This window comes from Chelonoidis abingdonii, chromosome 1, assembly GCF_003597395.2.
Source record: "Chelonoidis abingdonii isolate Lonesome George chromosome 1, CheloAbing_2.0, whole genome shotgun sequence".
Lineage (NCBI taxonomy): Eukaryota > Metazoa > Chordata > Testudines > Testudinidae > Chelonoidis > Chelonoidis abingdonii.
The window spans coordinates 104,727,477-104,749,419 of record NC_133769.1 but is presented as its reverse complement, the minus strand read 5'-3'; the positions used below and the strand labels follow the sequence as shown (position 1 = coordinate 104,749,419).

At 38.8% G+C, this 21,943-nt stretch overlaps 1 protein-coding gene across 6 annotated transcripts in view; it reads left to right on the top strand.

The window, feature by feature from the left end:
* The window catches only part of TCP11L2 (t-complex 11 like 2), a 33,172-nt gene extending 18,342 nt beyond the window's left edge, over positions 1-14,830 (top strand). For 5 of the 6 annotated variants that reach the window (XM_032769697.2, XM_032769696.2, XM_032769695.2 and 2 more), the window contains 9 exons: positions 196-365; positions 1,616-1,751; positions 2,747-2,867; positions 3,401-3,621; positions 4,666-4,802; positions 5,697-5,887; positions 8,837-9,018; positions 10,906-11,078; positions 11,800-14,830. In XM_032769697.2, coding sequence (XP_032625588.1) covers positions 230-365; positions 1,616-1,751; positions 2,747-2,867; positions 3,401-3,621; positions 4,666-4,802; positions 5,697-5,887; positions 8,837-9,018; positions 10,906-11,078; positions 11,800-12,044 — 1,542 coding nt within the window. In that variant the 5' untranslated portion in view covers positions 196-229 and the 3' untranslated portion in view covers positions 12,045-14,830. The other variant, XM_032769698.2, reaches the window with a different exon arrangement.
* The last annotated feature ends 7,113 nt before the right edge of the window (positions 14,831-21,943 follow it).

Genomic DNA, 21,943 nt, shown 5'->3' with positions numbered 1-21,943 from the left:
TTAAGCAGTTAACTTCACAAACCCACTAAACTTCATAACACCCTTATAAAGTAGGCAAGCATTTGTACCTATTTTGCAATGTAATATTCAATGCTCAGAACAGTAATCATTGAAATATTGTTACTTTTGTAAAGAAGTATTTGGAAAATATGAAATGCTAGAAAATGTTAATCATGTAAAATTATTTCTTTCCAGGTTCTGTGTACTGTACTAAGTGAAGTGATTCAAAATGCCTCTCAATGATGACCAGAACAGTGATTTTGATTCTTCAAGGTTATCTGAAAGCACAGCTTCTTCCAGTGACTCTGAATATTCAAGGCAGAGTTTTACTAGTGACTCTTCAAGCAAACCCAGCTCCCCAGCTTGTAAGCAGATTTAACCTGTACAATAGATATATAGGCTATATTTGTGTATATGCATGTAGTGGGACTTGGAATTTATAGTTGGTACTTCAGAGTGTTAGGCACAGCTTCTTGTTTGCCACCATGAAGCACAAGCAGATCCTTAGTATACATGCAACAGTTGTTACTAGTTCCTTCCGAAAGAGCAAGTAAAATTTGCCTGGCAGAGCATTCTTGTCTTGGATTATTCTGGCTTTGGCTTATAGGTTGCAAAATAGTACCATTTTATCCATCCACCAAATGTTGCTTCATATACAAAGGACAAGATGCCTCTATTTAGCCTTTAAACTTCAGAATTGTGAAATCAAATCAATAGTGTCGTGACTTTTTTTCACTGAACAGTAAGAAGTCAAAACACAAAATAGACATGTGAAGAAGCAAGTTATTTTGAATGACTTATGAGAATAAATACTACGGTACATAAAATATACTTAATTGTAGAGCACTTCACTGATGCTAACAAATCTTTTTAGTATGTATAAATTTGTCTTAGTTTAAAAGTAAACTTGTTAATGGGACTGAAAGTTTTTGTATTTGGTATGTTCTCTGTCCTATATCATTCTTCTCAAAAGTACAGTTTCCAAATATGAAAAAGTAAACTACAGAAGTTTATTTTAGAAACTTTTTGTATATTTTGTGAGCAATCACTCCTTTCAAGTAAGGGTGTGTCATGTCCTTCACAACATAAACTCTTCAGTAAGAGACATGATTAGTGGGGAAAGACACTAGCATATGCTATGGAACAGAAGCTGCATATCTCAAAGTAATGAGTTTAGACTGTGGTTACAATAATTATGGAGAGAAATGCATCTGTTTGCTCAGTGATAACGTGCAGCCTGTATGCATGCTTATTTATTTTGACTCTTATGTAAAACCTGCTCACCCAAAACTCAGGGTTATATGCTGGGTCCTGTGTTTAAAGTGAGAGGGGTACATTGGCCAAGATATCAGAGTAAACAGCTGCTCTTCTAAATATGCCATAAGAGTCTTCTACCTTCCAAAGATGAGCTGGGAAAGACATTCCTTTACCAGATCATTTTAAGGAGATGCTAAGAACTCCCAGTCTAGCTAGCTTCTCATAAATTAGTGTCCAGTTAACAGGAAATAAAATATCATGCCTAACTATTTCCAGGTTTGTTTTTTGCAGTACAATCCGTATTTTAAAATTGAACTTACCTACAACTGACTTGTGGCTCTCACTTCCTTCATTACAGCAACAAGCCCTCCAAAAACTGTTACATTTGATGATTTGATGGCTGCTGCAAGAAACTTGTCAAATTTGACTCTAGCTCACGAAATTGCTGTAAATGAAAACTTTCACATGGAACACGTAGACCTCCCACAGAACAGGTAAGTTAATCTTTATACATTTTGCAGAAACTGATATGGGGTATGTGTGTGCACGCAAGGGAAACTGGTCTAAAGATACACAACCTGCAAAAGTGTTCCACACTTAATGGGGAACTGTCAAGGCTGCAATATCGTGGCATAAGTGCTGCAATTGATAGGATTAGCACATTTTCTTCTCCTGGAGCATATGATGCTCTGCCTTATCTATAAGGGAAGATATGTAAGCAATGTGGTATGCACTTTGGAGTCCACCTTTTAGAGTTTCTTGCCAATCTAAAACCTCTGGGAAGGATTGTGGGGTGGGGGGGAGGATAAAGTTGTAGTACTGCTGTGTGTATGGTATGTGTGGCGTTTATTTATATACAGCATTTGAGCTACTGAGTATGCTGTATCAGCCATACTCATCTCAGTAATGAACACAGTACTCATGCTGCTCTGCATACTAAAACACTCCTGGGAAGTTGGAGGAAGAAAGGAGTAATTTACATACTCAGTTTAGACTACAGTAGGAATGTCGAGAGATTATAATTTAAAATGGAATCTGGCCATGCTATTGAGCCAGTTTTTACAAAAATACAGTGGGATTATTGTTGATAACAAGTAAGGGTTGTTCTTTTTATATATATGACAAAAAATGCTTCTCCAAAAACATATTAATCAATAGCGCCAAGCTAGTGGAATTGGTTTAATACAGAGTTGGAATAAAAGTCTTTTATACCCAAATACTGAATTGCCAGCACCACTTTCTGCAGTACCAGGATTTTCTTGGGAAACCTCTCATTTTTAATTCTTAATCCTACTTAATTTTGGGGGGTGATAACCTGGGGTCCAAGGGTGATCTGGTTGCAGATATAGCTCTTCCAATTAGCAGATATGATGATGGTTCTCCAACAGTCAGTCATTGGACTGTCTTAAGATTGTGTGTGGTGGTGGTTTTTGTTTTTAAACTCTGTTTACTTCTTTAAATCTTTTTGTGCAAATTCATTTCCCCACAGTTTGGAGGGTAGAGTGAAACAAATTGTACATAAGGCATTCTGGGATCATTTGGAGTCAGAACTGAATGAAGATCCTCCAGAATATTATCATGCTATCAAGCTCTTCGAAGAAATTAAGGAGGCAAGTTAGTTTCTCACACACCCCCTTCACACCTCCAGTATTATGTTGACATCTTAGGCCCCAGTCCTGCAAATGATTGCATGCGGATGGATCCCCACTGTACTCGGTGGGATACTTCTGCATGTCGGTTGCAAGATGGGGATGTGATACAGTACTATAGTGTGCCGAGAATACAAAGTCAGAAATCAACTTTCCAAATAGGATCAAGATCTTCCCTTATTACTGGAAATCCTGGTGCCAATTCATTAACTTATTCGTAAAGACTTAAGGGTGTTTCTGAAAGCTTGCAAAGGTCTCAGCCAGTAAGCCGTAAACTTGTCTTCACCAGCTTCTCTATCTGTATTCTTTTCCCATGCTGCTAAATAAAATAGCCTTTCCAATTTTGGGATTTGCAGTCAGGCTCTACAGTGTACCCTTGACTTCTTCAAAAAGCTGCTTTCATTTCATCACAGTTATTAAGGGCTTGCTGGTCTCGTGTTGCTGCACTTATTGAAATGTCTTGTGGTTTTTTTGTTTTTGTTTTTTCACTTCAGACTCTTCTTTCCTTTTTGACTCCTGGAGCAAACAGGATTCGAAACCAAATCTGTGAAGTCCTGGATGCAGATCTTATTAGACAGCAAGCTGAGCATGATGCTGTTGACATTCTTGGGCTAGCTAACTATGTCATCATCACTATGGGGAAATTATGTGCTCCAATAAGAGATGATGATATAAAACAGTTAAAAGCAACTGGCAATATTGTAGAATTGTTGAGGTTGGTGTTTGGCTACTTTTCATATCTTTTTGTTTGTTTAGAAAATACCAGTTTTTGACAGACAAGGTGTTTTGGGTGGAGAGGAAAGGAACTCAAAACTAACATTAAACTGGAATAGCGGGCTAAGCTAAGAAACTGCCTAAATACTTTCAAGTTGGGTTAGATTAGCAGTAGAGTTGGGTAACGTGGTACTTCATCTAAGAGCTCTAATTGTTTTGGATTTTTTCACATGCATATTTTTTCAATGGTGTATGTTAAAGTGTTGCAATACCCTGAAAAATGTCCCTGTTTTTATAAACAAAAAAGAAAACAAAACAAAAACATCATACAGTTCCATGTGTTTTTAAACCCATGCTTCCATATCCTATTCAAGTTAAAAGGTGAGTGTTCTTGTTTAGAACTGGCCGGGGGAAAAAGTGTACACTCCATCTGGAATATGAAACTGAAGCTCAATTCTTTGTCTGTACCATTCCCTTTATTAAAGACTTCACTATTAAAGTTTGATTAACAAATCTACCTGAACCTCAGATGTATTAGCTCTGTAATATAAAGCAAGAAACTATTTTAAATGTTTTTGCCATCATTTGGGCATACCTACAGGGAGCAAAGTGGTTGAGTAGGAGGAAATGAGGTGTTTTGTTTTGGCATAGTCAGAGTTGCTAGAATGTTTTAAATTTCAGTTTGCTTTGGCTGCGATGTGTTAATTGACTCCATATTGCTTCAAAACCTTTCTCTTATTGGCCTGTGGCACTAATGTCTTGATCATGCAACATCTTTGCCCTGCTTTTTGTAACTTACACCAAATACCCCAATACATTATGTAACTCTCCAAAATGCTTTGGGTATATAAACTACCATGAAAGTCACCGCGGTGCCAATACTTTCTCTTCAGTACTTGGAGCCTGTTATCTAAGGTAGAAGGACTACAAAACAAGTCAAGTATGTAGGTGTACATCAGGCTGTTCAAGAGCATATGAGTTCATCTTGAAACTTCAACTTAATTTCTTCTGTGACGTTGCACTGTAATTTTGTCTTTGCTTTCAGACAAATATTCCATGTTCTGGACCTCATGAAAATGGATATGGTTAATTATACCATTCAAAACATTAGACCACAGCTTCAGCGTAACTTGGTGGACTATGAAAGAACAAAATTCCAAGAAATTCTTGAAGAAACACCAAGTATGTATTATGATGTTTTCAGTTAATCAGATACAGTGGAAACTATTAAAGCCAACCTTTCTCTCTGTTACTATAGGTATCTGTTGAGCAAGGCACCTGGGGACAAATATGACCATATCCTACCTTTTAAATGATAGCTAATAAATGTGAAATGCTGACTTTATTGGTCACTGCCATTGTAAATGCATAAGACCACACCAAAATGATACAGTTTGTGAAGAACTTGTTCCTGCAGTCGAAGCTTTTGATATCTCATTAAAACAGTTCTGCATACATAGGGCTCAGTTTTATCTTGTAATATATGAAATCACTATCTTTGTGTATCTGAAAATCTGCTACTGTTCACATGCATATGCACAGTAGTTGGTTTTTCCAGAATACGTGCCATTGCATGCTATGTAATTGGTAGTAGGCAGAGGCAGGATTAAGTCCATGATGAAGCATAGAACAACAAAACCTATTCTCTAGTGAAAATAATTGTTTAGTTTAGACGTTGTGAAGACAAGTGAGTCTTGTTGCAGTATAAAGATAATACAGTTAAACCATTGTTAAGAAATTTTGGAAGAGGAAGGGAAACTGGTGACATTGATGACTAATGCACTAGACTTGCTGAAGATTTAAATAACTGTATTTAAATCTTGCTTGTGCCTCCAGTGCAACTAATCTGCTATGGGGTTTTTATAACCTGCCCAGAAGCTTCAGCTGGTCACCAGTGTTGGCTAGGTGAAAAAAGCTTGGGGAAAAACTGACTTGAGCAGACTTAACAGTCCACTGCAGTCTTATTTAGCAATCAGAAATGGAGTTGTCTTGTTCACCTACATTACTTGTCAATATACTGTACACTTGCATAGAAAGTTATACAATAAACCTGTATGGAATTTTGTTATTGTTTAGGCGCTCTGGATCTAACAACAGAGTGGATAAAGGAATCAATAAAAGATGAATTGTTGTCTGTTTCTTGTGAAACTTCTTCATCCCCTGGTGTTGATGGTAGCTCTAAACCAAATCTCAGTCCTACTCTGGTGCTAAACAATGGCTACTTGAAACTGTTACAGTGGGATTATCAGAAAAAAGCAATTCCAGAGGTAAGAAGTTAATTCTCATGACTCTTCTTAAATTATCCCAGTGCCTCAAAATTTTCTCTAATTCTCACTGCATGGAAGTACTGTTCATGACACTGGATGTTGTGGAACTCTCCTGTAGGACTTCTCTTGACAAATAATTCCGCAAATTTCCTGGTTTCATAGTAGCATGCTCCATAATCAAGGAGCACTTTCCTGGTAAGTATCAGTTGTTTGTTGTTCCTTGCATTACAGTGTCATAATGCTGGTGATACACTGTGTGTGTGTGTATGCACCTGTGGCCGTGGTCTCTCCTACATAGCAATAGCCTTACTATTTACCTTAACTGTGATAAGAGCAAACTAGAGAATTTTCTCCAAGGTTGAATTAGTAGGACAGTAGATCATCAGTTCACATTATGAATGATCGCCTTGCCATGGACAAAGGCAGTGCATCTGTTCTGATGTTACTGGACTTCTCTGTAGCATTTAAGACATTTGACCATGGAATCCTGCTGTCCTGCCAGAAATAGCAAGTATTAGCAGGTTCCTACTAATAAGAGTTGGTCATTCCCCTTGGGCCATATATGGAATCATGATTGGCACCTGCTTTGCCATCTGGAGAGTCCCGCAGGGATCAATCCTGTTCAGCTGTATGAACCCACTAGAGGAAAATGGTAAAGCAGCATGACTTAAATGCTAGCAATAAGAAAAGGATGCCTATCTCAGTTTAATCTATCTGCTAGCTATCTAAATGCTTGGCTGAGAACAACAATGAATGAAGACCAGTTGGCAGCAGTTAAACCCAGGAAGACCGAAGTGATGCTGGTGGGGAGAAAGGAGCATTTACCAAATCAGTGACCTCACTTTGAAGGACATGTACTGTTTGAATGCTGAAAACTCTTCAGTCTTATTCACCTGAACTGTTTACAACTTCTGAATGCCGTTACACTCAGATTAGTAAAATATGCCCTCGTCCATCTGAAAGACAAAGTAGATGAGGAAATATCTTTTATTGGACCAATTTCTGTTGGTGAGACAGACAAGCTTTCGCGCTGCATAAAACTCTTCCATCTAAGGTTGGCAAGAAGACTCTTCCTGTTCCTGTCAGATTTGTACTTATCCATGGAACTCAATGGATATGTGGGCTCTAGGCTTGATTATCTTAATTCTCTTCCTATGAATGAAAACTATAGACTAAGTTCTTGAAAACAAAACTTCAGTGTGGAACACCGCATCCAGTTGTTCATCAGTGCAGGCTACAAAGAGCACTTGAACCCAGTGTAGTTCTCTGTTACTGGCTCCCTGTTCCATACTGGGTCACAGTCAAGGCTTTAGTCCCCATCTTCTACCCCTGTATGGCATTGGCCCAAGTTCCCTGAATGACCACCTCAGCCTGTTTGATCACCATCTCTTGTGACAGCTACATTCCTGCAACAGTGGTACTGTCATCCTTAATGGTGAAATCTCTATGCAACAGATAACAGGATAGAAATGGTCCTATAACCTGGAATTCTCCACAAGAGATCAGAATGCTGCTAAGAACCTCAGAATTTTCAGAGAAAATGGCCAACCCACTCCTTTGACTTAGCCATCCCATAATAATGCACTATAACTAGGGGCAGCTCCAGGCACCAGCACGCCAAGCACGTGCCTGGGGCAGCACGCCACGGGGAGCACTCTGCCGTTCGCCGTGACGGCGGCAGAGACGTTGCCTTTGGCAGTATGCCTACGGAGAGTCCGCTGGTCCCGCGGCTTTGGACCTCCTGCAGGTGTGCTGCCAAATCTGCGGGACCAGGGACCTCCTGCAGGCAAACCGCCGAAGGCAGCCTGCCTGCCGTGCTTGGGGTGGCAAAATACCTAGAGCTGCCCCTGACTATAACTATCTTTAAGAAAAGGGGTAGGAGTGGGGGAGGAATCCAGCCTCTCTCAACTGGAAGGAAGAGAAATATGTCTGAACACATAGGCCTCAGTCCAGCAAAGTATTTAAATAATCTGAGTAGTCCCAGTGAAGTAAACAGGACTACAAACATGCCCAAGGATAACTGTGCTTAGGTATTTTTCAGGATCGGGGCCTTAATTTTTGGAGAGGCACTTTGATGTCACAGTGATAGGGCTCCATATAAGAAGCTAGGTGAACATTCTCATTGTGAGAGTTATTTTTCCATTGCAAATTGCTGAAAGAGTAGATACACCTTAAAATCCACTGACGTGTCCTGTTACTAACATTAAATTATCCATCTACACAGATGTTTTATGACTAGTTACTATTACTACTTGGAGCCGGTCAAAATATTTTGAATTTTTAATGACACAACCACCCTGAAACTATTAAGTCTTCTCTTTTGAAACCCAGTTCTGTATATATTGGATATGTTCTTCTGCTCAGTATGGGTGAATTTATTTACTTTGAAAATGATTAGCATCATCTTGATCCTGGGCTGCTCATGGGGCTTAAGTGGCCAGCTCCTAGGACTATCCTATGGGCAGCAAGCTGCAGCCCCACCACCACCACACACTTGGGCTCACAAGGGAGGCATCTGAAGGCAACCTTAGGTCAGTCTTCCACAGTTCACAAACTGAAGGAATCCTCCTTCAACTGTGTTCAGGACTTCTATGGCTCCTAATGCCACTCTGGCCCTTCTTACTTTATAGAAAGGGGCAAGAGTTGGGGTAGGACGCCTCCATAAATTTTTCTATTTCTTGATTAAGATTTTTTTAAAAATCTATTTAAAAGTAATTGTGGTGGAGTGGTTTTTTTTTTTTTTTTTTTTTTAAGAAACTGTATAATACTACGTATGCAAGGGGTTGGCTATAGTTACTGTGAACTTCTTGACTTTTGAGTACTGAAATTTTCTGCTGCAGTGTTGCATGAAAGTAGCTTATCCTCTGTCCTCCTCGAATTACTTGTTAGGGCATTAGCTTAAATCTCAACTTGGTATCACTTACAGTAATCAATGCTATTTAATTCTAGACATTAATAACAGATGAAGTTCGTCTTCAGAAGTTGAAAGAGAAGCTGAACGAGTTACGGATTATAGCCTGTATATCTCTTATAACTAGCAATATGGTGGGCACAACTATTGTGGGCTTACCTGATTTTGCTGACAAATTAAAAAGGATTTCAGCTGTTCTGCTGGAAGGGATGAACAAGGAGTAAGTTCTTTCTCACTTGTTTTTTCTCTTTAAAGAAAAAGGCCAGGTGGCATTTAACAAACTTTACTGTTGTTTTTTTCCAGAAATAGTTAAAATGTTGTATAGCCTATGCAACTTGTTACTGATATGAATATAATCAATAGTAATAATCCATTTATTATGTATCACTTTTAGACCTACATGTGTACTAGTGAAAATAGTTGCCTAGTGCAAACTTCATTGCATTGCGACCTACACCCCCCCCACCCTTCTGATAACAAAAATTTCTACATGACCCCAGGAGAGGGGACCAAAGCCTGAGTCTGCCTGATTCCCACTGCTCTGGATGGAAGAGCCAAAGCCCGAGCCCCACTGCTCTGGATGGGGTACAGGCTGAAACTGAAGCCCAAGGGCTTGAGCCCCCACCAGGGCTGAATCTCTTGGGCTTCGGTTTCAGCCCTGGGCCCCAGCAAGTCTAAGCCAACCCTGGTGACCCCATTAAAATGGGGTCGTGACCAAAGTTCCCTGTAAGTTTTGCGGAAAGGCACCCCTCCCCTGGCCTGGCCCAGCCCAGGCCTGCTGGAGCTGCTGGGGAGAGGAGCCCCTCACCTGGCCCAGGTCCAACAAAAGTGCTGCGGCTGGAGAGAGGAGCCCCTCCCCAGGGCCAGCCCAGGTCTGCCAGAGCTGCAGCGGAGAGGAGCTCCTCCCCTGGCCTGGCCCATCCCATCCCAGGCCCACTGGAAGTGCTGCAGCTGGAGAGAGGAGCCCATCCCCAGGCCTGGCTAAGCTCAGTTCCACTGGAACTGCCGCAGCCGGAGGGAGGCGCTTCTCACCTGGCCCTGAGCTGCTGGGGGGAGCATTCTCTCTCTCCTCTGCTGCAGACCTGTGGCAGCCTGTACCACAAACCCCTCATCCCCAGCCCTGAGCCCCCTCCTGCATCCTAAAACCCTCTGCCCCATTGCAGAGTCCTCATCCCACACACAGCAACCCTCTGCCCCAGCCCGGAGCCCCCTCCCACACTCCGAACCCCTCGGTCCCACCCCCACCACACATCACCTCCATATTGGTGCACATAACAAAATTCATTCCGCACATGGACCTAACAAATTAGAGGTAACACTGGTCATGACCCACTTTGGTGTTCTGACCCACAGTTTGAGAACTGCTGGCCTAATGCATGCATATAGTTTAATTCTTATTTACAATAAACTTTTGTACTGAAAATCTGACACCAAATTCGGTGTATAGTGTCGAAATTTCTCCACTTATGCACCATTCAGGTCAGCACAGACAGTGGCAGTGCAAGCTTCATCATGTTGCTCTGCCAATTGCTTCAGCCTTTCACATTATTCAGTCAGTTCCTGGCTCCTCTGCTGCACTTGCCACTAATGCTACAAATTGTGGTGATGGTGATTTTTGTGTGTGTGTTGTGGACACTGCCCTATATGGACTGGCATTAAGAATAGAAACTTGGTTCACATGTGCCACCAAACAGCTGTTTGGTTGTAACAACTCTGTCAGTCATTACTTGGCCAGTTTGAACTGTGGACCCAGATTCAGCTAAGCATACTTAAGTATTTTCCTGGACTGGGACCACGGTATTTAAGTACACATTTAACTTTAAGCACATGTACTAGTCTCATTGACGCCAACAGAATCTAATCATATGAGCAGTCCTTTCTCTTCCTCCTCACTCACATCCATGCCAATGGGATTTACTCTTATCCTGGGGCGGAAGATTTGTGTCTTGTATCTGGAAAAGCTGACAAAGTTTGCAAAAATCCACCTGGCTCTCTTATTTTATTGGAGAAGACTAATTTAAAAAGAAAATAGAAAATGAGGGAATAGCTATGCAACTGAGGTAACAAGAACTGTTAGAGTTAAATGCTCAAACTTTTTTCTTTTCAGAAAATTTGATTTGAAAGAGGCTCTGAATAATATAGGTGTTCAGATTTGCAGTGAAGTGAACAGGTCCCTGTCTGAGAGAGGATTTCCCACTCTAGATATGGAAATTCAAAACAGCCTGTTGGGTCAGATCTGTAGCATTGTTGAAGAAGATAATCCCATCAGCTCCCTGATTGGTTAGTACAGTTTATGTGGTTCTCTGGTTGTATGCATGTATGCAATTTCTTCTTTTTTTTTTTTTTTTTTTTTTTTTTAGTAAATGAAGGCTAATTGCCCATCCATACTGTAAAAATTAAATTAACTTACTAAAGTTAAAGATTGACTTTTTATTGTGAAAAAGTTAAAATGAAAGTAACTTTCTTACAGTAAATATTGGGTCATAAAGTGTGCAAACCTCTGCTACTTCAATTGTTTATATTAAGACAGTCTTCTGAAAGATTGGTTTGCGGGGGGAAAACAAAGTTAGAGTCCAGAAATATGAGCAGAATGCTCTCAGTGACTCTGGGATGTTCTCTGTGAACCTACAAGTGACAGGATTTCAGAGGGGAATTTAATTAATACCTAATTGCGGATTGTGTGCACCAGTGGAAGATCTACCTTCCACAACTTCGGGTTTAACTCCATCTTCATTATAGTTGTGCATCTATTTCACAACATAAATCCTATTGCTCAGTCTGAAGGTTGTCCCTCTACAATGGGGAAAATGTGACTTTGTTCTAAGTTAAAACTGAAGGAAGGAAGATAGGGAAAGGTAGCATTCAAGCTGTGTCTCTGCTTATTTTGATACTTCCATGTGCCAATGTGTGAAGTATTTCTAAGGCAACTATGGCTTGACACTTTGGATTTACATTTATATGGTCTGTTCTGTCATGAACTCAGTTATCTTCTCTGTTTCAGATAAACGAATCCAGCTGTATATGAAAAGTCTGCTTACTCTTCCAAGCATTCAGAAATGTATGCCTACGATGCCAGGAGGCCTTGCTGTGATTCAGGCAGAGATCGAGTCTCTTGGATCTCAGTACGCAAGCATTGTGAATTTTAATAAACAAGTGTATGGACCATTCTATGCAAATATTCTTCGAAAACTACTTTTTAGTGTGGCACCAATGGGGAAAACAGAAACTGATGCTTCTACTAATTGAGGGGAAAGAATGATCTGGTTATGCAACCAGCTCTGTGCCCTTCACAGTATTTATTATAAAGATATTGTGAATTCTGTTTCCTCAATGTGCATAATTTACTCCAATGACTGTTACTGAGACAGGGACAGACAGAGGTGTATCCAAAAGAGAATAGACCCTATAAAGTGTGTACAGGTAAAGCTTCCAAAATTCATTGGAATGAAACTAATTAATATATATATTTTCATGAACTTAATCTGTGTAATGGATTTTAACACTCATTGTACCTGATCACTGTAAGTGTCTTCTTCCCAAGCAAGCATTTTTGACTTAGTGTAAATATGGAGAAGTACCTCTTGGTTTTGCTACTATTACAATTTAACCAATGGAACTCTTAGCACTCGTATTTAGTAATTTAAAAAAAAAATTACATATACTGGTGCAATAACATAAAATGATGACCTCAGTTCAAATGTACTTTATTTATAGCGCTTTATTGGCGACACTACATAACTGAATATGGATCACTGCTTGAAAGACTTAAAGATGAAAATATAGTGTAATTGAACTTGTAACAAAGTAAAGATTCAAATTAGGTCAAATCCTGCTGATATAGTTATTGGGATCAGAATTTGTCCTATCTTTCAGTCGTGCATGCCACATTACTATAAAAGGTGTTAAGTGTACCAGTTATAGAGTGAATGCATCTTGCAAAATAGAAACATTTCAGAATTTGTCAAATGTAATCCAGCAATAAAAGATAAGTCTAACAATTCTTTTATTCATGGAAAACTAACTTAGGTGCTGCCGTCAATTTCCTTACACAAACAAATGGTTCTAAAAGTTATCTAAAAGAGGTCATATTATCCTTTAATTAAACATTTGGAAGCCTAATCTTCTTATACATGTAGTGTTTGCAACTTTGATCTTCGGAGGTGCTTAGGCACCTCTGAATTGGGACTTCTAAGCCTTTGATCTTGAAAGCATTTAAGCACGAGAGTAGCCTTATTGACTTCAATGGAACAATTTTTGCTTAAAGTTAAGCATGTATTTAAATATCTTACTGGACTGGAGCCCAAATTTTGAACATGAGTAGTGATTTTGTTTACTGACTGGATATTTCAATTTTTTGGGTCAAGTTCAGCATCCAAAATCAGTCACTAATCACTTCTGAAAATTTAAGCCAAAAGCTATTAATTCCACAAGCATTAGGCCAATACTGCAGCCTGGACGCTGGCCTGATCCAAAGCCACTGAAGACCATAGAAAGACTCCCACTGTCATGAATGGGCTTTGGGGCAGGCCTATTGGGTAACTGGGGTCTTGCAGAGACTGTTGGATTGAACCTTTTGATATGGGAATAAACTTCTAAAAGTCTACACAATATAGACAAATTATGTTGCATATCTCACATTACTGGATATGAGTGTTGAAATATTCAGTGTAAAATGTTCCCATCTTGATCAGAGTTAATTAGATATAATCAAAATATAGTATTTGACTGTTAAATAGTGAATTAATCTTATTTTTAAATGTCAAATGTAAACTTTGGCTGGTACAAGTTTCTAGATATCTTCCTAGTGTGTTATATACAGTATATTTTTATTTAAAAAATACTTTGCCCATATGGGATTAATGTGCCACACACAATATATAAATATACAGTATGACTAGTGTGTCTCATGAAGATCTAAAATGGCTGGGCATTAGAAGCACTTTGGATTGGTTTATAGTCCAAGGTCATTTTTACAGAATTCGGGTTGTTTTTTTGTTTGTTTGTTTAGCAGGGGAAAATACTTTTTAGACAAGAGTTTCTCAAACTGAGGCTGGCATCCCAGGAAAAACAAAGCAGGAATTATTTTTAACTTTCTTTTTGGAAGGTTTCCATGTGGGACTAAGCAACAACAGACTCATGTATTAAGTGCACACTCTTCTGGACTCGTGTCAAAAGCTACTACCGAAGTTCTATCTATGTACATGTGAGGGTGGAGGGAAGCTAAAAAGTCTCAAATTGCAACAGTTACTCAAAGACTTCTCACCCCATTTGCTCTTTATGCCTTGTTAAAAATATTGCACCAGATAGATGAGTACAGTTTTTAGTTTGAGAAACTCAGAATTGAAAGGAGCTGTTACAGTGTAACAAGTGTGCCAGGGAAGTGGTACATCCTTGTCTTCATGAATATGGGACTTCAGTACATAGTTCATGTATCGAGAGAAGAATATATCCCAAAAACTGAAAAGGGAAGTTCTGTTAGTAATTTCCTAATCTTGGGAAATTCAACTATTCTAAAGTTGTGCTTTGGGCCTAAAAAAAGATTTTATTTTTAGCATGTACAAAAAATTGTATTGTAACTTTCTATCCTAGCAATTTATCTTTCTAAATTTTCTAGTGTAAAACCAAAAACTTTACTGTGGTGAGATCAGTTGGAGTACGTTTTAGATCAGAGGTTTCTAAACGATCTGGGAAATTGTCACTGTAACTTCCCAGTAGAAAATGAGGACACAATAGTTTTGTTTGCATTAATGTGACTTTTTTAAAGGGCATTTTATAGGATGGTACAGGTCAGAGATCACTTAAACATTACAATTAGGATATATTTTAATAGTGCTTTGGATGTACATGTTTCCTCTAACTTCTGTCTCTTGCATGCTCATGGTTCAAATGTTTACCTCTGGTCTGAATTTTGCTTCTTGAAAATAGACAATTATGTAGCTGTAGCTTTATTAGATTAAGTACAAATGAATTTTTGTGGTATGCATTTGCGTAGTTTTGTTTTTGTATGCATTAAAAGTCTGTTTGTAGTAAAACTGGAGAGAAGTCATTCATGCAAGCTGCTTCTCGGTTTAAATATAATGCAGTCAGTTATTTTGATACATTATTGCAAAATGTCTCTTCTGTAACTTCTTTTTCAAGGAGTCCTTCAGGAGTGTATCCTATTTAAATCAAATGGAAGAGCAGTGTTAAGTGCAATTGTAGAAGTGGCTTAAAATAACACTGACTCTAATCTGTTTTCTAACTATGTATTGTGACATACCAGGGTGCAATCCGGACTAGTGAGGAGCTGTATCACTCCTGCCCAGCAAGCTTGGTGTCTTATAATGCCTTGCTGAAGTAGCTCCTATCAGGGTCACTCACAGCCAGCTTTCCAGCATGCAAGGCCCACCCTATGTGTCTGTGTGTAACAGCAACATGCAAGCGACACTTGGGTTACACACTGGCTCTCACCAGTCTGGGTTATACTGCAGGGTGACCCTAACACACCCCTAGTCCCAGGTTTTTCCCCAGAAATATGTCCTGTACTGCCCAGCCTGCTCCTAGATATTATGTAGTATCTTAAATCTGTTATTCTTTAAAGGGAATAATATGCCATCATATTATCTCAGTTATTCAGACATTTCAATTTAAACACTGGATTAGATAAAATTGTAAAAAGTTTTAACTACAAAGATTTTAAGCAAGTATGAGTAACGAGGCATAAGTCAGAAATAGTTATAAGAAAAATAAATGTAAGATGTAGTTTAAGTTAGGTATTACTAAACAACAGATTCAAGCACAGATTTACCACATGCTGATAGCCATCATATTGACCAAACCCTGTAGGTCAGGACCCCCCGCCACACCCTAGAGTCCAACAAATGCTTTCTTTTTTGCTTCAGATGCACTGAATGGAATGGGCAGGGAGAGAGAGTGGGGCCTTGGGGCATTTGTCCCTCCTTTTTATAGTTTGTCCCTCTCTTGAAAAACATTTCCAGCCACTCACTAGGAGACAGTCTATGTGGAAGGATGTTCCCTGCTGGGTTTTTCTCACCAGTTTCAGCTTTCTTTGCTTCCTTTCTTGCTGGAGGACTCTGTTTACTGCTTAAATAAAAATTAGGCAAAGCCCCCATTCCTTTGTTTAGGACAGATCAGTCTACCAACCTCAATTTGGGCAAGGCTGTGAGGTTTGGAAGATGCGTTAATAACATCATACAGGCAAATCTTATAACATTATATACAATGTTGCTACGGATACTTTATCAGGATTATACTGACTAGCAAATTATGAATTTTGAAATGATACCTTACAAGACATGCCTTGTAATACATTTTGTACAATAATGTATAGGATGTGAACATAGCTATATTGTCACTCCTATAGAGTTAGTCATAGCCATCCATCACTGTAGTATCTGGGGCCCAGATCCTCAAAGGCATTTAGGCTCTTAACTTCCATTGAAATCAACAGAAGTTAGGAGCCCAAATACCTTTTGAGGATCTGGTCTTGAGTGCCTTACAATTAATTGATTTTATTCTCTCACACGCACTCCTTTGTCTATTAGTGATATACATTTTTTTTTACAGCTGCTGCCTATGTTGCCTCTATAATGCTATAGCAATTGAACTGAATTTCTTCTCCTTTGCACATTGTCCAAAATATTGTTGTACACATTCCAGTTGCAGGACAATATTCTTTTTCATATGTATGCACATTCAGCACCTCAACTAATTGCCCAGGTTGGATGGTAGAAGTTAATTAGTATAATCTTACTGGTGATGGTGCATGACTGGGAAGGAACACTGCTTGATTTCTAATCTCAGAATGCATTTGTAACTCCTGGCACCAAACTCTGCAAGAAAAGAGACTGAAAAGATTACAGCTGTCTACTTGTGAGAGATGAGGTGCATGTATATATGTATGGACAATAACAGATGGTGCAGAGCAGGTAAATTGGGTATGCTAACTCATCCTCATGCTACTTGAGGAAGGGGACTCTTAGTGAACCCAGTTGGGGAAACTTGTTACCACAAGCTAGTCTTGAGAGCTAAAACGCTAGTTGGATTCAAAAAAAGGATCACAAACTTCTATGGATAACAAGCCAGAGTTAGTGTAGAGAGGATTTTAAAACCAACCAGCAAAAAATCCAAACAGTTGGATGGGATTAAAACCTAGAGCTGTTCAAAAAAGTTCTGAGAAGATATTTTGTCAGAAGTTTCAGATTTTGACAAATCAGCAAAGTCCCTGAAAATTCCAGCAGATCCCAGGTATGTTTCAAAACCAAGGAGGCATTGTTTCTATTAGGATTTTTTCATGCAGCCTTCCCATCTGGCTTCTCGGCAGAGCTGCAGGTGGTTTGCCTCAGAGAGGGCTTTCAGGGGCCATGGTTTCAGGGCAGCCTGCTCTGGTTAGGGCTCCATTCCCTTTTGTGGAGAACTGTTGGGATCCTAATCTGAATGAAACTAAATTTTGAAATAAAATCCTCCATGAAAGAGAATTACCTTTCTCCACACAGCTGTAATAAATCCCTCATGCTTCAGGGCCTAAACCAGCTCTGAGATATACTGACGAAAATCTTACTTTGTAGGTAGATTACTCTGTAACTACTGCGTGAACAATATGGGGGGAGGGGCAGCATCTTCATCTGAAGTATCTGATGTTGGTCATTGTCAGATAGAGGACACAGAAGTTCCAAACTAAAAAAACCAAAATATCTTGAGTTTGGTTGTATCAAGAATTAACATCACTGGTGGTGGAGTAAATTCACAGCTAAAAGCTGCTTTTAAGTTACAGGCCTGTTTCGTGCATCTTATCTTCAGGCATTAATATTATCCTCTACATATTTCTTCAATAATGCACAGCAGAGGGTTTCCTGGGAACTGCATATCTTATTTTAGAACCCTATGCTAAGTATGCAACCTCCCTCTAGAAGATGCATTGGTGATCTCTATTTTGACAAACTTGAGTATACATTTGTCAAGGTATTATTTCCACTTTGAACTTTAGTGTTTAAAAAGTGGGGACCTGCATGTACACTTTTAAGCTTAATTCCTAGCTTAGATTTGATAGCGCTGCCACCAACCAGAAATTCCAGTGTCTGGTACACTCCCTGTCCCCCAAAACCTTCCCTGGGGAGCCCAGACCCAAACCCCTTGGGTCTTAAACAAAATAGAGAAATTAAAACCATTACCCCCTTATCCTCTTCCCCTACCCAGATTCTTCCCCTCCCTGGGTTTACCCTGAGGAGATACACTGATCCAAACTCCTTGAAATTTTTTTTTTTTATAAACATGAGAGGGAATTAACCTTCCTCCCCCCTTCTCTCCCCCACCCCCTCCCTGGTATGAGTCAGACCCATCCCCTTGGGTCCTTACACAAGGAAAAAAATCACATCTCAAGGTTCCTTTTCAAAAAGGAAAAGCCGATGAGAATTAAAAGAAAAAAGAAAAAAAACTCTCTCTGTAAAATTCAAGATGGAAACCATGTTACAGGGTCTTCAGCTTAATTATAGACTAGAGGGACTCCCTCCCCCCTAGCCTAAGATCCAATTACGGGCAAACAGAGATAAAAATTCCTTCCCAGGCAAAATAAAACATTCACAAAGTTAAGAAAACAAACATATAAATTAATTCGCCTTTCCTACTAGTACTACTATGATGAACATAGAGACTGTTTTATAGAAAGAATGGAGAACAGATTTGGTTGCCGTTCTGGTCCTCTTAGCCCCAAGAGCGAACAAAGAACAAAACAAACGAGCACAATCAAAGACTTTCCTCCACCAAGATTTGGAAAGCTTACCATTGTCCCCTTGGTCCTCTGGTCAGGTGTCAGCCAGGTTCACTGAGCTTGTTAACCCTTTACAGGTAAAAGAGACATTAACCCTTAACTATCTGTTTGACAACATTATTGGTCCTTTATTTCACTTTTATGTACAAAGAATGTTATGGACAACAGCTACTGTTTTTGATCTGAAGCCACCAAAACCCTGCAATCCTTGCCCTTTTGCTCACAACTGCCAGAGTGCTAAAAATAATTTTTAAAAAGCCATCAAAGAGAGACACTCAGTGGAAAGAATCTGAACAGCAAATCAATACATGGTTCATTTAAACAGATGCTAAAGTCCAACTGTGTCACCCTGCCTGCATCTGGTTTTACTTTCCATTCAATCTTGGGTTTCTCCTGCCCCCACCTTTTCAGGTGGGAGGTGAGGGGAGGGAAGAACAGTGTTTGGTGATCAGCATGGATAAAAAATTTTTTTAAATTAAAAAAATGAGAATTTAAATTATATTTTTGTCTTTAAAGATAAACCAATTTAAAATTAAATGTGAAATTATGACAACCTATGTTGATATCATCTAGTAAAATAATTTTAAGATACATTTTAAAAAATATTAAATGGTACTTGTTTGTGGTCCAAGTTTTAAAGAAAGTCAAACCACTGAACTAGTGACTTAAGCACCAGAAACCAGAGTTGTTAAAGTGTTAAACTAGCTTCTAACGGTAGTAGCCTCTTCTGCAGGTGCAGAGAGAATGTCTTCTTCATTTCAGCCTAGTCAACTAGTTCAGTTCAATCAAGAGTTCATTCAAAGTTGAGAAACTGATTGGGAGTCGATAAAGGAGGAAAACTCATTTTCCTCTCCCAATCTGTGAATAAAAACTAGGTGTGAGAGGATGAGGTCTGTCCTAAAATCCTGAAGGATAATGGTACCAAAACAATCACTTCAAATTATCAATGACAAACAATACTTCCTTTTTTTTACAAATCAATTTTAAATGCAAAACATGTTTACCAAAACATTTGGCTTTTGTTTCCAGAACCCTTAACGTAGTTTTATTTACCCTAATGCATTTTTAAAATCTGCTTTACTCATTTTTAATTGAATTCCAATTTTCATCCAAATAGAGCTTGACATAAACCACAAGTAAAAAATTAACGATCTAGTAAACAAGAAATGAACCATTCACCATTTTCTAATGTAAAAATTAAGAATCTGAATAAATGTATATTAAGCTATATAATTGTTTAAATAAATGTGTATAGATATAGTGTATTGGCCTGGTTACCAAAAGGATTGCTTAAATTTTGTGTAAAGGGTAAATTTAGTTAAAAACTGTTGATTTTCAGGGATTACCAGCCAGTACGAAACAGCTTTTCTTGAGGAAAATAACTAAAAAGTATAAATACAAATCAAGATTTAAACTTATTTAAATCAAGGTTTCCTGCTTCTGAATTAAATCAATCCACACTATTGGTGATGGGCTCTTCTTTCCCTTTTAAATGTTTTTGTTCATATTGTAGGTTGGGTGTTGGGCTTGGATGTCTTTTGACTCACAGTCCTTTTAGAAATGTTTATTATAAAACAGCATCCACCACTTGTAAAACCAATTAGCAACATATCAGGTTTTAAAGAGAAATAACCCCGGTCCAAACTCACTGTTGGCATAAGTGAGCATAACACCACTGATTTACAAAGCCTTCAGAATTATAGTAGTAACGAAACCATTCACTGCAAACTCCACACCCTGCTTGGCCTTGTATCTTTAACTATCCCACTTGGTCATCATCTATATGAGAAAAAAATCAGTATGCAGTAATGATACTATTATTTAAGTTTAAACTCTGTTCATGGATGTTAAAAATTGGGATGTGTTTTAGGGGTTAGGGTTGGACTGAGGACAACTCGGGTCTGTTCTTGGCTCTGCCTCTGATTCATTGACTGATATGGTACAAATTACTTAGCCATTTTCTTCTGCAATTTACCTATCCATAAAAGGAATAAAACACATACTTACCTGACAGTGGAACCCTATCTCAAAAAAATCTGCTGATTTTTACACCATGTTTAATTTATGTGTGGAACTCACAGCCAACAAAATATCACTGAGGACAAGTACTTAGGATTCAAAGGATGATTGCACTTTTACATGGATAAGAACATTCATAGTTATATAAGGTAGGATAAAACTTTTAGGACATCCAGCATCATCCTTTAGAGCATAAGCCAACTGCTAAGGTTAAGAAGAATCTTTTCCCCCTTGGCAGGTTATTACATAATTTTCCATTGCGGTATTCCTTGTCCTCTCTTTTGGCCATTTATGGGCACCAGACATGATACCAGAATAATGGAACAATAGTCTGGAATGGTATGGCAATTCCTATATTCCTTATTTAATTGTTTGCACAGTACATAGATATCCTGGGGTGCTGTAGTAACACTTATTGAAGCACGACTTCCTTTTTATTACAAAAAGTACAGTGATTTGTTTAAAGAATGTTTCCAGTGAGACCTTTAATTTCAAATGGTGCCTAAAAATCATTATACACAACTTTTAACAAAATCAACACAGGAACTTTTACTGTGTATACTGATGCTTCTTGTGAGCTGTCATTTTAGTCAACTGGAAAGTCCCCTTCCCACAGAAAGATAGGAAAGTGATTTTTTTGTGTATTCTGCTGAGTTTCCCTGTTGACAATCCCAAGACTCCACATGTATGGCTGCTCAGATTCCCTCCCAATTTCAGATGTTGAATTAATAGGAGGCCTTGTAACTCCAAAGCTAATGAGTCCCATAGAGTTTCAATTCCTGACAATAAGTGCCACTTGCGGAAATTTTCTGCAGTGTTGTGGATGGTTTTGTGGTTAAGGCATCAGAGTAGGATTCAGGAAATATGATCTTGAGCAAATCACCTTTCTTTACTTGTTCTTCATTTGCAAAATGGAGATTATAGTAATTTGCTGCCTCACCAGCGTATCGTGAATATAAATTTACTAATATCTGTGAGGTGCTGACAGGGAAACACTGTCATAGATATAAAATGTCACTGCTTTTGAGCATAGTGGATACAAAGCAAACAGCATTAAGACTGGAAAAAATATCATGACTGTTACATACTGACAGTCTGTGTGGCTTTGCAGAGTGTAAACTGACAATCTAATGAGACTGCAGCAGCATTTTCAAACTATCCTCTGCAGAAAGTAAAAAGAGAAAAGTTTGTTGCTGATCTGAAGTGGGTTTGCCTATTATCTGTGAGTCTATTTTAGTTCTCAACCCCATCCAATCCTAATCAAATGATGAGAGAAAAGAAAAGGTCAGTGCTGATTCTAGCTTCCGCTCACTTGTACTTCCCCGCTATACAGAAAATGATGACATGACAGCGACTCTCC